This window comes from Mobula hypostoma, chromosome 2, assembly GCF_963921235.1.
Source record: "Mobula hypostoma chromosome 2, sMobHyp1.1, whole genome shotgun sequence".
Taxonomy (NCBI): Eukaryota; Metazoa; Chordata; class Chondrichthyes; order Myliobatiformes; family Myliobatidae; genus Mobula; species Mobula hypostoma.
This window is the reverse complement of record NC_086098.1, coordinates 62,448,818-62,462,995: the sequence shown is the minus strand read 5'-3', so window position 1 is coordinate 62,462,995 and position 14,178 is coordinate 62,448,818. Positions and strand designations below refer to the sequence as shown.

The 14,178-nt window shown below is 36.8% G+C and overlaps 1 protein-coding gene across 2 annotated transcripts in view; it reads right to left on the bottom strand.

Moving 5' to 3' along the window:
- Positions 1–14,178, bottom strand: part of adam17b (ADAM metallopeptidase domain 17b) — a 91,637-nt gene that overhangs the window by 28,759 nt on the left and 48,700 nt on the right. The window contains exons 8-14 of one of the 2 annotated variants that reach the window (XM_063037856.1): positions 10,467–10,577; positions 9,714–9,870; positions 8,949–9,037; positions 7,165–7,314; positions 5,120–5,319; positions 3,534–3,637; positions 1,969–2,103 (exon numbers count right to left, since the gene is read on the bottom strand). In XM_063037856.1, coding sequence (XP_062893926.1) covers positions 1,969–2,103; positions 3,534–3,637; positions 5,120–5,319; positions 7,165–7,314; positions 8,949–9,037; positions 9,714–9,870; positions 10,467–10,577 — 946 coding nt within the window. The remainder of the gene's footprint in view (positions 1–1,968; positions 2,104–3,533; positions 3,638–5,119; positions 5,320–7,164; positions 7,315–8,948; positions 9,038–9,713; positions 9,871–10,466; positions 10,578–14,178) is intronic. The other variant, XM_063037866.1, reaches the window with a different exon arrangement.

The following is a 14,178-nucleotide window of genomic DNA, read 5'->3' as shown; positions in this document are numbered from 1 at the left end:
TGTATTGCTTTGGATTTCCAGCGTCTACAGACTTTCTCTACAAGTCTGTTATCACCAGTGTAATTGCCTATGTGGTGGTGTGCTGGGGAAATGGCATCAACATGGGTGATGCCAACAGGTTCGTTAAACTGATTAGAAAGGCTTGCTCTGTTATACGAGTCCAACTGGACACACTGGAGGCTGTGGTAGAACAAAGGACCCAATGGAAAATCCTGGCAGTTCTGGACGACGTTTTACACCCTCTGCATGCCAACTTGGCTGAACAAAGGAACACTTTTAGTAATACAGGTTTCCCCCGTTATCCGAAGGTAGAGCATTCCTATGCAATGGTTCGTAAGCCGGAATGTTGTAAAGTGAATAAGCAATTACCATTTATTAATATGGGAAAAATTTTTGAGCGTTCCCAGACCCAAAAAGTAACCTACAAAATCATGCCAAATAACACATAAAACCTAAAATAACAGTAACATAAAGTAAAAGCAGGAATGATATGATAAATACACAGCCTATATAAAGTAGAAATACTTTTCGGCAGCTTGTCTAGTGCAGTGAAAATCTTGCCGAAGCGCTCTCGGCAGAAACACTCTCTCCAGTAACCTTTAAACTATGAAGCTGCCAAATCATACCAAATAACACATAAAAATACACAGCCTATATAAAGTAGAAATAATGTATGTGCAGTGTAGTTTCACTTACCGGAATCGGGAAGACTCCAATAAATTGCAGTTTCGTCACAGTTAATCACTTGCTTATACGAATAAGCACCTGACGCAATCAGCAATTGCCTCTGATATGGGCCGACATTTACGTGCCGAGCGGCACCTAATTAATTAGCTTGCTTATTTTGGCTTTTTTCTTAAAGATGTGCTGGGTGTGTTCCAACTACCGTTGCACTACTACGTTCTTCACTGCAATGTATCGGTCCACGACCCGGAGGTTGGGGACCACTGCTTAAACTATGAAGCTGCCCTCGCCTCAGAAACCGATGAAACCACCCATGACTACCTTTAAATACCACTTTCGCAACACTTTTATCACCATCGTCCAGTGCTTCCCGTTTCAGCTTATTAAAAAGACTGACTGATTTCCCCGTAAGTGTAAGAAAACTTAACGGAACACCACGCTTTGTACACCCATTAATCCACTCAAGCAATAGACTTCACATTTTATCCATTATTGGATGCCAACTAAGAGAGACCACTTTGCTACGAGCAGACCAACAGTAACATCGGCAGCTTTCAAAATTCGTTCTCTCTACATATAAATAGTGCGAATGGTGGATGCAGGCAAGTTCAACATGTGGACAATATCCTTACTTCGTTCACCACGATCGAAACACTTAATTATGTCTAGTTTTACGCCAAGTGTAACACACTTACGAGCTCTTTTAGGCTTTTCCGATACCTTAGAACTCATCTTGCTAATGGATGCACAAAATAAATCGAGATAAAGCACGTGTTTAAGCAATGCCGGCTAGAATGCAGTTCCGGGGGAGGAGCTTGGCTGTTTGGGCACACGCTGCCCTTTTTCGTAACAGTGAAAATACCTTCTGTTAGTGAAAACAGGTAACTAATGTAGGTCTTTCGTAACAGCGAGGTGTCGTAAAGTGAACATTCCAAAAACGGCGGCCACCTGTAGACTAAGACAACTGTGCTGCTGCAAAGAGCACTAAATGAGATCATTCTTACACTCGGCCATTAGACTCAATAGTGAGTCAACCTATAGCCAGGGAAGTGATGGCCCCCTCCTGTTGGACATATTTTATTCATTCTACTTCTCTTCTGATATTTATATCTATGCACTGGTAGTGCTACTGTGACACTGTAATTCCCTTTGGGATCAATAAAGTATCTATTTATCTATACCATGTCTATATTTGATCTAAGAACAAGCTTTGGTTGCAAGACCAGTCCTTCTTTAAATAAGGCCAAACACGACCAAGAAATTTCAATAAATCTTTTCACTCACCATTGCAAGCACATGATTTGAGGCTGTGCTCTGCCTCACAGAAAGGAATGCATTCTCCATTTTTGCACTTTCCCATGTCCACACAGATTGTCTGATCTGTTGCATTTCCAGGAGCAGGACAGAACTGGTCAGTCCCTAACAATAAGAAATTTCATTAGTTCAAAATCTTGTATTAGAGAATAAATGTCCAGTTTTAAGAAAACATAACTGAATTGTTCTTTTGGCTACAGTATACCCTCAGTGACCACTTTATTAGGTACCTCTTGGTACCTTAGGTACCATCAACTTAAAGCTTCAACATGTTGTGTATTCAGAGATGCTCGTGTGTAAAAATCCCAAGCATCAGCGGTTCCTGACATACTCAAACCACCCCATCTGGTACCAACATTCATTCTACAGTCAGTCACTTAGATTACATTTCTTCCCCCATTCTGATGTTTGGTCTGAACAACAACTGAACCTCTTGGCAACGTTTCACACACAAAATGCTGCAGGAACTCAGCAGGCAGGGCAGCATCTATCGAAAAGAGTACAGTTGACATTTCGCGAAAAGATCCTTCATTAATTCACAAATTGGAAGTGCCAGTGTAGCACATCGTATTGAAAGAGGTAGTGGTCTCTTCCAGGTGGAAATACGCTCAGTTTCTCTCCTTCGGAGGGCTTCCACCTCAAAAGCATGTGCTAGACTGATATTCACATAAGGGCATGTGCATTTTGCCTACATTTCCTATCATGTCGGCTACTTCCGGGCTGTAAATATGTTGGAAGTCATAGGAAGGTTGCAACAATATCACAAGTAATTTACCATTATTAAACACTTTTTTTTCTATAGGGACTTGAAACTTTCGTGATCTTTTGTGCAAGATGCTGAATTTTGTTTCCTATGAACTACAACAGCAACATTGAGAATCCCATTGAACAGCATCCTTGGAAAATAATATACGAGGCTTATCAGGCACATACATCTATAGAAGGCAACCCACATGATATAGTTATGCATAAATCCAACTCCAGAATTAGTTACAGTAAATCATTCTCAGTACCAATACATGTAATCAGTCATGCTAAAGTATCCTAAAATAAGATCTGCCCATGAGCCACAGCCCTTTCAACAGCACTTATTAACTCTTTCATGTACAGTCATTGATGAAAGGATGCCAAAAGGTAAGTAGCACTACATTGTTTTCGTACGGATATGTAATCTGCAATCAGCCATGGTCTGAACTGATAGGCATTTTGCAATGTTGATGTATTGGAGGCACAGAAGGTAATAGTCACAGCAGGCGTAAACTCTACTTCAGCAACGAAAAAGCAGCTGCAATGTCAGATTCCTCATTCTAAAACGAAGATTACACCACAGCTTTGTTTCATTTTCTTGTGTCCTTACAGCTCTGGTGAAGGCCGCTAAGGGTTGAAATGGCTTCCATGATTCATGCTACAACTGTTTCATTTTCTTGTGTCCTTACAGCTAGCTAAGGGTTGAGATGGCTTCTGAACACCTATAAAATCTTTCAGAAGGTACACCTGGTTAAATTTAATGCACACAGATTTTGGCTACCACTCACCTGTACAAGTAGATTCTCCTTTGCATGTTGCATTGATTGCTTCCTGGCATTTCTTCCCAGCTTTTTCAAATTGGCAATCCTTGCAACATGGGCTGTTCTTGTCACTTTGGAAATAATGATTATTTTTGTTAAAAAAGTTTCACCTCCAGACAACTATAGAGAAGTCAAAGAATGTTCAATTGCAAAATGCATATTTTAAGTATATTTTTGTTAGAATTTATTTTAGTATTTATAAAGTACTGTGACTTCACAATGCAGTTTTTTTTTCATTTCTGTGTATTTACATCATTAGAGTTAACAGTTTAAAATAATACCAATTAATCAGAAAAATATATTTACTTCTGCTCTAAAACACATAAAAGCCATCAATGGACTTTCTATAAATTCTACGTAGACATTAGCAAGAAACATGCTTTATACAGATTGTGCATGGAAAGCTAGCCTGGAAAGTTAGATCACATACGATCCAGGGAAAGCTAGCCATGCTTGATGGCAGGAAGCAGCTGGTGATTGGCCACCTGTATTTAGTGCTGTGGTTCAGGAATCCGTGCTGGATGCACATTTGTTCATAACTTATATATTATAACTATTAGGATGAAAATATGCAAACCATGGTTAGTAAGTAGGTGGTATCATGGATAGTGAAGGTGGTTATCAAAAATTATAGGGGAATCTTGATCATTTAGGTAAGTGGGCCAAGGAATGTCATTCATTTCAGATAAAAGTGTGAAGTGTTGCATTTTGGGAAGCCAAACTAGGGCAGGATATTCACATGAAAGATAGAGCCCTTGGGAGTGTTGAACAGCAAAGGAGCACAAGCACATGGTTCTCTGAAAGTGGCATTACAGGTTGGCAGGTTGGTGAAGAAGATGGTTTACACGCTGGTTTTCAACAGTCAGAGCACTGAGCATAATGGGGTGTAAGCTTGCAGTTGTACAAACAATGATGAGGCCACACATTGTGCTCAGTTTTGGTTATCCTGCTATAAGAAAGATGTCATTAAGCTGGGACGAGTGCATTGAAGATTTACAAGAATGTTGCCAGGACTCAAGGGCCTGAATAATAGGAAGAGTTGGGCAGGCTAGGACTTTATTCATTAAAAGCCATCTATACAAGTACATGGGCCATCTATACAAGTACATGGATTGAATAGGTTTAGATGGCTATGGACTAAATGCATACATATGGGACAAGCTTGTTGGGAAACATGGTTGGCATGGATGAATTGGCCAAAGGACCTATTTCCATGCTGTATGACTCCACTAGTAGATACAGTTTAGAACATAATATAATTACGGAAATAATGGAAGGGAACATTAAGGTGATACTAACATTCAAACAATGGCAAACAAAACTGGCAACGGTACACTTAAGTGCAAATTCATTAAGTGTATACAGGACAGCATCTTGGAACAAAACAAAATGCAAAAGCAACTAGCAAACAATATAATGAGCCAAAATTAATTTAGGATATATTAGCAGAAGTTCCTCTGGATTCAGAGAAGTCAAAACGAAATAGAGTTTCACATTCCAGTTGAAAGTAAGATATTTAAAGTAAAATGTTAAAGGCCGGTCATTTATTTTACCTGCATTTTTTATCTTTCTTAAGTTTGCATTGATCAGTACAACATTTATCTTCGTGGAGATGTAAAAGCCCAGGGTCACACTCTTCTCCTTCATCTACACGCGAATTGCCACATACTTTATTGTTCCTTTTTTGAAAGCACTTGGATGCTTTATTAATTAGAGTCTGATAAATTGATCGCTTGCTGCAGTTGGAGAATAGCTAAAGAATCATACACATTGCATGAGTTACATAATTTTGCAATCTACTGTAGATTTCAAAAAGCAACTCACTTATTTTAATAAAATCCAAGTAAGATGCAGTGATCTAAACATTCAGTCAAGCACTGGTGACGAAAAATAGTTAAACCGAAATATTAACTCTGCTGGGCATTCCGAGTGTTTCCAAAATTAACTATTTTTATTTTAGCCATGCACTGCACTTGCTACTATGGTACATTAAACTGAACTGCAGCGTAAATAATGTATTTGACTTAAATTTTTGCTACATTTATAAACATGAAACCTAGATCAAAATTAACTCATGTCCAACAATGCACATTTGAGAATGAAAGACCTGTAAAACCAATGTTAAATGTCTTTTGCATATTGCAGCACAATGGAAACTTGGATGTATTTTGTCTTTATACGAAATTGCTGTAGTGCCACAACACATTATTGCTCAAGACCCAAATACAACATCAACACAGATATAGGCATTGCAGATTCTAAAGATTAGTCAAGGAACAAAACAGACAGGAAACTTGGCAAAACCTGATTACAATCCTCCTGCATGTCAATTTAAATTTGTGATGAATCTGAAATAACATACACTGGTATCTGCTACAATTTTATATAACCGTCTTCCCCTGAACTCCACAGGCTGGTAAAATTTAAATTTTAGATCATAGTAAGTTTTTTATTATCCAGGAGGGAAAACTTATTCGTAAGGCCAGTGATGTTGTGGGGATGGAACCGGACTCTCTCACAGTGGTGTCTGAAAAGAGGATGCTGTCTAAGTTGCATGCCACCTTGGTCAATGTCTCCCATCCACTACATAATGTACTGGGTGGGCACAGGAGTACATTCAGCCAGAGACTCATTCCACCGAGATGCAACACAGAGCATCATAGGAAGTCATTCCTGCCTGTGGCCATCAAACTTTACAACTCCTCCCTTGCAGGGTCAGACACCCTGAGCCAATAGGCTGGTCCTGGACTTATTTCATAATTTACTGGCATAATTTACATATTACTATTTAACTATTTATGGTTCTATAACTATTATTTATGGTGCAACTGTAACGAAAACCAATTTCCCCCTGGGATCAATAAAGTATGACTAAATAAAGAGATCTAGAGGTTTGAATTGTCATTTCCACTTCTTGAGTAGGTTGTTTCCAGATTAATGAGCATTTGTTATTTAGTTTCATGGCCTCCCAATTACATTGCACCATTATCTGAAATACAGCCAGCTTTGTAAAATAGAGCTAGTGAGCCACCAGTAGGCTATTAGACCCCAAAGGATATTATGATAAACCAGTATCTGTCCTTCATCAAATATTGACATTTTTACACTTTGAGCGGAAATGGTCAGAAAGTAATCAAAAATAGAAACACCCCTCCCATGCGCTTTATCATTTCAACATTTTGGGGATTTACTAAAGTCTTCTTGGCAACATAAATTGGACTCACGCACGAAGTAAATTTCTTTTCAATTTAATGTCTCAGCAAATGAATGAACTGCAACAGGAAAACTGTTACCCTATATTGAGATATAAAATTCCCACAAAAGCTAACACTTTGGCTTCCTAACAGATACTAGTATCTATTGAAATACTGCAAACTTTGAACAACATGTCACATCCACAAGAAACGGTACCAGGATAACAAAACTTACCTTGGGATTCAAATTTACAATTCAGATACACAATTCAATGTTTCACTTTAGGGAGTTAATGGAGTACATTGAAAAATAAAATTGATAACCCAAAAAGCTGGTTTAATGTCTTCTATTTGTAAGCAGGGACGACAATGCCAAAAGCATTATACAATGTATTATGCTGTACCTTATTATTTTCCTGGTCACCACTCACTGCGATAGGATACATGACATACTTTCCACCATCATCATCAGTGGGAGCACATTCATGGCTATCTGGGTCATGCTCTGCTCCAAAATTATGGCCTAATTCATGAGCAGTGACAAGATCTGCTTCCTGTTTTTGTAAATAAAATCAAGACAATACTTCGGTTATACAGCTGTTTAAGAGTTGTACAAATTAGCAGTTTCAGCAAAGACATGTAGTTTGCACATATTTTCACTCATTGCAAAACTCATTATCCTTTTTTAAGCTATTTAGAGGACCAATTAATTAATTTAAAATTTAAAATATTTTGTACATTTTTTTCTATATATACATTATTCATAAAGAGCTAGTACAGACTCTATAGGCTAAGTGACCTCATCCAGTATCATAACAAATCAATGAGTCCATGGCTCTGAGATCTCATAAATGTTTCAAAGCATAACAGAATGTTATACTTAAGAATGTTTTATTATAAAATAATATGGACCATCTTTGTACTTAGACATAGCACAAAAAGATGAAAATATTCCTAAAATGCTAAAAATTAACTGAGTTAAATCTCTACCATTTCCTTCACCAAATAACTTGATCCACAAATTTCAAAGTTTCAAGCTTCAAAGTTTTCATATTTCTATATTTTCTCACAAAATAGAAGATCTTGTAGCCCATTAAGTCTATGCTAACTCTCAGAGTATTCACATCAGTCCCACTCTCCCACTTACTACATACCCCTGTAGTTTACTCTTGTACACATGCTCATCCATTCAGCCCAATTTCCTTATTACACATCTACCTTTGGAATAATTTACATTGGCTAGTTAATCTGCCAGTACAGCTCTAGGGTGTGGGAGGAAACCAGAACACTCAATGGAAATACATGCAGTCACAAGGAAAACATGCAAAATCCACAGCAAGAGCCCAAGGTCAGGATCAAATCTAGGTTGCTGGAGTCATGTGGCATCCACACAGATGCCATGGCATTGTGTCACCCCATTTTTAAATGATGACAGAGGGAAAGGGACAAACTTAAAAATATAAAGAGGAATATTCAAAGAGAAATTAAACCACAGAAGGAGATTAATAAAAAACATGGTTATATTTCATTCTGTTAACATTTTATAGAAAAACCCAATGATACCATTGTAAGCCATTAATGATTTGAATCTAATCACAACAAATAACAGCCACATCTTGCTTAAAATTACAAACAGAAGATATCCACAGGAAATTTTCAGTGTCCTGCTGAAATAGCATTTTTGGTTGAAACTAACCAATCTAGTTAATCTGCTTCCTTAGAAGGAAAATAAGTAATTTTGTTCAGTTGATTTTCATTTTCTATCCCTTATTTTTTTACTGCAATCAGACTTACTATTAACAACATAAGAGTAATCCTAAAGTTGAAAGGCCTTTTCAGTAGAGGTAACAAATGTGGGCAGAAGAGCTGGTTGAAAAAAGCAACCAAATCTGAGAGTGTAGCATCAACACACAAGATCAATATTTAGCAATTCTAGTCCTGATATGCCTAGATAAATTAGGAGATTGAAAACTTTAATTATTTTTGAAATTTCAGCTGCTGATTGAGCCGGAAATTAGACAGCAATATCATAGAACATATGAGCATACAAGTACAGCAGTCTGGTATAACAAAGACTACATATCCCCAACAAATTAATGCCTTCAACAAAAAGCATACTACAAAAGCACAGATCAATTAAATCAAGCAATTTCTAAATAAATATAAAAACAAGTAATGCATAATTTACCTTGGTCAGGATTGTTTTTCCATAATTTTTAGTGCTTGTTAATCCTGTATTTAAGTAAACTGCCTTGCGCAAGGTTGCGTGATCATAGGCTGGTGAAAAAAACATTCCTAGATGATACAGCTATTGAAGCGGCTTTCCCAAAAGACAAAGACAAAAGATCCTCATTGTTCTAGTCTCAGAATAGGATTGCAAGTCTTCATTTTTCACATTACCTACTTTTAATTATTACTAGTACATGCAGTACAAAACATTTTATAAGCATACCTCCCACCAATACCCATTCCATAAAAAAAGATAATAATTTGTAAGTGCTATCTCCATGATATTTTAATATGCACCAGCAACAATGAAGTTCACCAATCCTAGGTATATATAACATTAGCCCCATCGTTGTTATATCAGCCTCATTTCCATCAACCTCTTTTCATACAATACAACCAACTTAAAAATATTAACATTTTATTAACATTTCCTCAATGCTAAAATGAATTTTTGAAAATAAATTCCATTTGGATATGGACTTACACATGGAGTAACTATAACTTAATGCTCTTGGTTTTGGAGTTCCAACATGTGCCACCAGCATGAGATTCGCCAGTTGCACACATGTGCAAATTGACTCCAGAATCTCATCTTTGTTATACTAATTTTACTTCAACAATGTGTTTCCTATAAAATAATCCAACTTAAAATAGTAACACAAAGCATTTTATGCACATTTCTTCATCAATTAAGTAAATATTGGAAAATTAAAATTTCATTTACATTTGGACTTACGTGTAGGGCAAATACCACCCAAAGCACGTGGTTTTGGAGATCCAACATAGGCGAGACCAAGTGTTCCATGTTCAAAATCTTGGTAAGTGAACAAGTGCGCAAGGCAAACTTTGGATGCTCTATCTGCTATATCAGCACTGAATTGCTTTAAAAAAAAGAAAAGTACAGAGTCATAAACTGGGAAGTTAATTTCTAAATAAATTCAAGACACAGGAATCTATAATCTACTGGATAATCTATACTTTCACACAGTCTGATTGGCTAACATAGTCCGCAAAATAAACTTCATTCTGCATGCTTTTATTTCTGTAAAGTGGGTTTTCACAGTAGTAAAGAGAAAGAGCCAATTGTCTAGAATGCCATTATGGTCTCTATGGGTCAAATGCTCTCTTTTTATGTTGTAAAGGTTTCACAATTCTCCATTTGGAAATTAGCTTGGCCGAAGGAAACAAGAAATTATCTAAAATAGAGTTATTTTCCATCTTTTCACCTGGAAGTAGAACTGCACAGTTCAGATCAAAAATGATGCAATTACTATAGTTATAGTTAATTTTAAAACCAATACTAGAAAAGTACAATGCATAATAGATTCCAAAAATATACACTGGTTGTGTGAAAGATGCATAGTGATCCACTAAGAAATTTAATCCAGTAATTCAGGTTTACAGGATAACTCCAGTGTCTAAGAAAATGATACTTTAAAAACATTACTTAACTATTGTCTTGTTAATTCTTTCTTACCTCTAATAGAGGTTTAACTTCCCAAGCATCTTTGTACTTCGGAAAGGTCCCCTCCATATTGTAGTGTTTCTCGTCTAAAACAACCTTTGTTGGTTCTTTTTTAACAATGATCTGCGATTAAAAATAAGCAAGCTGCATTTAAATAGCGCCTCTAATGTAAAAAAAGATGCTCAAAGCAAAGAAGAGGATTGAATCTGGCTGACTTAAAGCTTGGCCTTAGGTTGGTTTTAAGACAGATATTAAAAGGAATTAGAGGGAGAAGTGGCAAAGCAGAGAGGTTCAGAGTGGGAGTTCCAAAATGTAGGGCCTCCACAAATGTGGGCATAGCATGGGTGAAGGAAAAAATGTTAACAAGCCACAGTAAGAAGACTGGAGAAGATTAGAGAGATGAAAATGAACAAGAGCATAACGTTATTTACCACATCTAAATAAATGTGAGCCATGAGAGACTGAGGCATATCAGGATGAGAAAAATGACTTTACGTCATGGTAAAGGAGACCATTCGAGCATTCAAACTGAGGAGTGGAAATTAATGTAATAGTTGCGATAAGATATACTAAAGTGATGGTAAAGTCACGATACACAAAAGATCCCATTGCGAACTAATAACATTGGACTAGAAGGAGGTTTTTCTAAAGGAGTAAGAGCAGCTGTGATCCACATTGAAAAGCAGAAACAATGCTAATATTCTCTGGATAATGCAGAGTTACATAACAGTTCTAACAAAAATATAGCAAAAGAACATTCCTCATCAAGCTCACAACCCACAAAGCCACTCAGCTTTATTTCAAGAGAACACATAAAAAAGGAGTACCCACAATCCTCAATTCCCTGATCCTTCAAATATTTATCTATTTCCTCTTTAAATGTCACCTATGACCTAGCCTCCATGACCCACTGGGGTAGAGAACTGAAATTCACCATCCCCTGTAAGGTCATGGTCAGACACCTAAGTTTTAAATCACTGGTCCCTTTTCATGTAACATATTCCTTCCTTTGAGATGCTTCCACTAGTTTCAACATCTTAGATGTTCTGTAAAAGCAGTGTGTTCCACTTTTAGAATGTTTTGGTATTGGCTCAAAAAATAAGGGGCTATAATGTTCAACTTAGGAGTGCTATGTCAGCCACTCAGGATGGTGGAATTGGGAGAAGGTTCCAGACAGAGCTGGGCGGAGTGAGATTTGTGATGGACAGTGTGAGCCGGGAGAGGGTTAGGGTTAGGATGCTGAGGATGCCATGGGAAGGAGTGTCCCTGTTGCACGAAGTGCTTTGTGCAGATAAATGGATCCAAGGAGGAAAGGCCAATAACCTCAAGAGACCACCTGTTTGTTCGAGATGGATTTCAAGCGACATTCAGAATGTGGTGTGTGCTTTCATCCGTGGGACCAGCGTGCAAGTAAAAAGACAACTTCAAGATGATCTCCAAATTGATGCACACATTTGGACTGTGTTAACTGTAATGGGCCTCTTTTTATCTTTTCTCTTTCTTACTAACTGTTCGATAAAGCTGAAATTTGTAATTATATTTGTAAATATACAGCTGCTTATTTGGGACAACTCTTAAAGAACAAAAACTAATCAAGAAAATAGCCAGGATTTCCTTTGTTTATTTGGGACACTATGCCTCTTAATTAGGACAGGAGACTGTTGCTGAACAGTTTCTAACTAGCATTAGGTACATGCACTGTGTAGCCGTTAGCACTACACCATGCTTAGGGTGAACAGTTTTTAAAATAGCATCAGTTGTGAGGTTGTGTTCAAAAGGCAATGATTTTTGTCACTAACAGTTGGTGAGAAATATGCAGTAAGACAATTCAGAACTGTTTTGCTCACTGCGGTTTCAAGTATTCAAGCTTGGAGATACTAGAAATGGCCAGGAGTGAAAATGAAAACGTGTTCATTACTTCAACACGTTAGCAACTATGAAAAATTGGAAGGTATCCATAATCATCTTGAATGTTACAATGAAAATTAAGATTTGGAGGATGCAATCATCGAAACATTGTATGAAGGCAGTCCATTATCTGCACGAGGTGTCTGCACTGATTTTGTTCATTTACAGTCAAAAGAACACGGCAACGTACTTTGAATGAACTCCTCCATTGTTAACTATTAGGAACTAGTACACAGTTTTATAGTACTGTATTGGTAGTATTCTACTTTGTTCTGTATTTCCTTTAAATATGTGATTTGTTACTCAGTTAAGTGGTACTTAGCCTTTCTTACACCTTTTTAACTATTTCCGTGAAACTTCAGCTAATTGAGGCAGCAGCTTAATTGGGCCAAAATGTACTGGGCCCAGTGTGTCCCAGCAAAACAGAATCCACTATACTTCCTTATAATGATGGCAACATGCCATTTGCCTTCATAACCACTTGCCTGCTATCTCATGCACAAGAATTACTGGCTCCCTCTGTTCTTTGCTCATCCATAAACCTTCATAGATAATTGTCTGCCTTTATTCCTCATATTGATGAATGTAATCTTGCACTTTCAGACTTAGCAAATTCCATTTCTGAAATTTTCACCTACTCATTTAACCGATCTATATCTTCTTGTAGAATCCATGTATTCTCATTACAACATACTTTCTCACATACTTTTACATTCAACTTGAATACCAACTGCCTTCTGTGTGGTAACTAATCTATGCTAACACACTTCCATTAATACCATAAAATACTCTTTTATGTGATAGATTATCACATACATTCTAAAAAAAAATCTAAATATACAACATCTATGAGATCCCTTCTCTGGAATCTGCTGGTTACATCCTCAAAAAACTTCAGTAAATTTGTCAAACATTATATACTTATCACAAACCATGTCAATATTATTTTTATAAACTTGGTTTGCTAGATTATATGTATATTAAATTCTCCTAAGATTATTTTATTACCCTTGTTGCATATATCTTAAATTTCTTGAGTTCTATTAGGCTTTATATTACAAGTATACAGGGCCTATAAAAAATATTCACCCCCACTCCACCCTTGTAAGCTTTCATGTTTTATTGTTTTACATTGATTTAGCAGTGATTTGGTGTATCATTTTAAAGGGGGTGAATACTTATGCAATCAATTATTTTGTGTTTTATATTTGTAATTAATTTACATCACTTTGTAAGATCTGTTTTCACTTTGACACAAGAGTTTTTTTTCTGTTGATCAGTGTCAAAAAAGCCAAAATAAATCACTGTTAATCAATGTTGTAAAACAATAAAACATGAAAACTTCCAAGGGGGGAAGGGTGAATACTTTTTATAGGCACTGTATTTGAGCCTTTCATCAACACTCAATATTTTTTGCCCCTTAATTTTGAGCTCTACCCAAAATGATTCCACTTTATTTTCTGAATTAAGATCCTTTCTCTCTAGTGCCTTCATCTTATTCTTTATAAAAAGACAAACTCCTTTACCATGTTGCATACTTCTACAATATGCAGGCAATGCAAATAATTAGGAAGGCAAATGGTGTGCTGGCCTTTATTATGAGAGGATCTGAGTGCAAGAAAATAGGCACATTCTGGAAATGATATTGTGCTTTGGTATGAACTCACCTGAATATTTTGTTCAGGAATGGTTTCCCTCTCTGAGAAAGTATACACTGGTGATAGAGGGAGGGAAATGGAAGCTCACCAGATTAATTCTTGGAATGAGCAGGTTGTTCTATGAGGACAGATAAAACAGATCAAACCAATAATCCCTT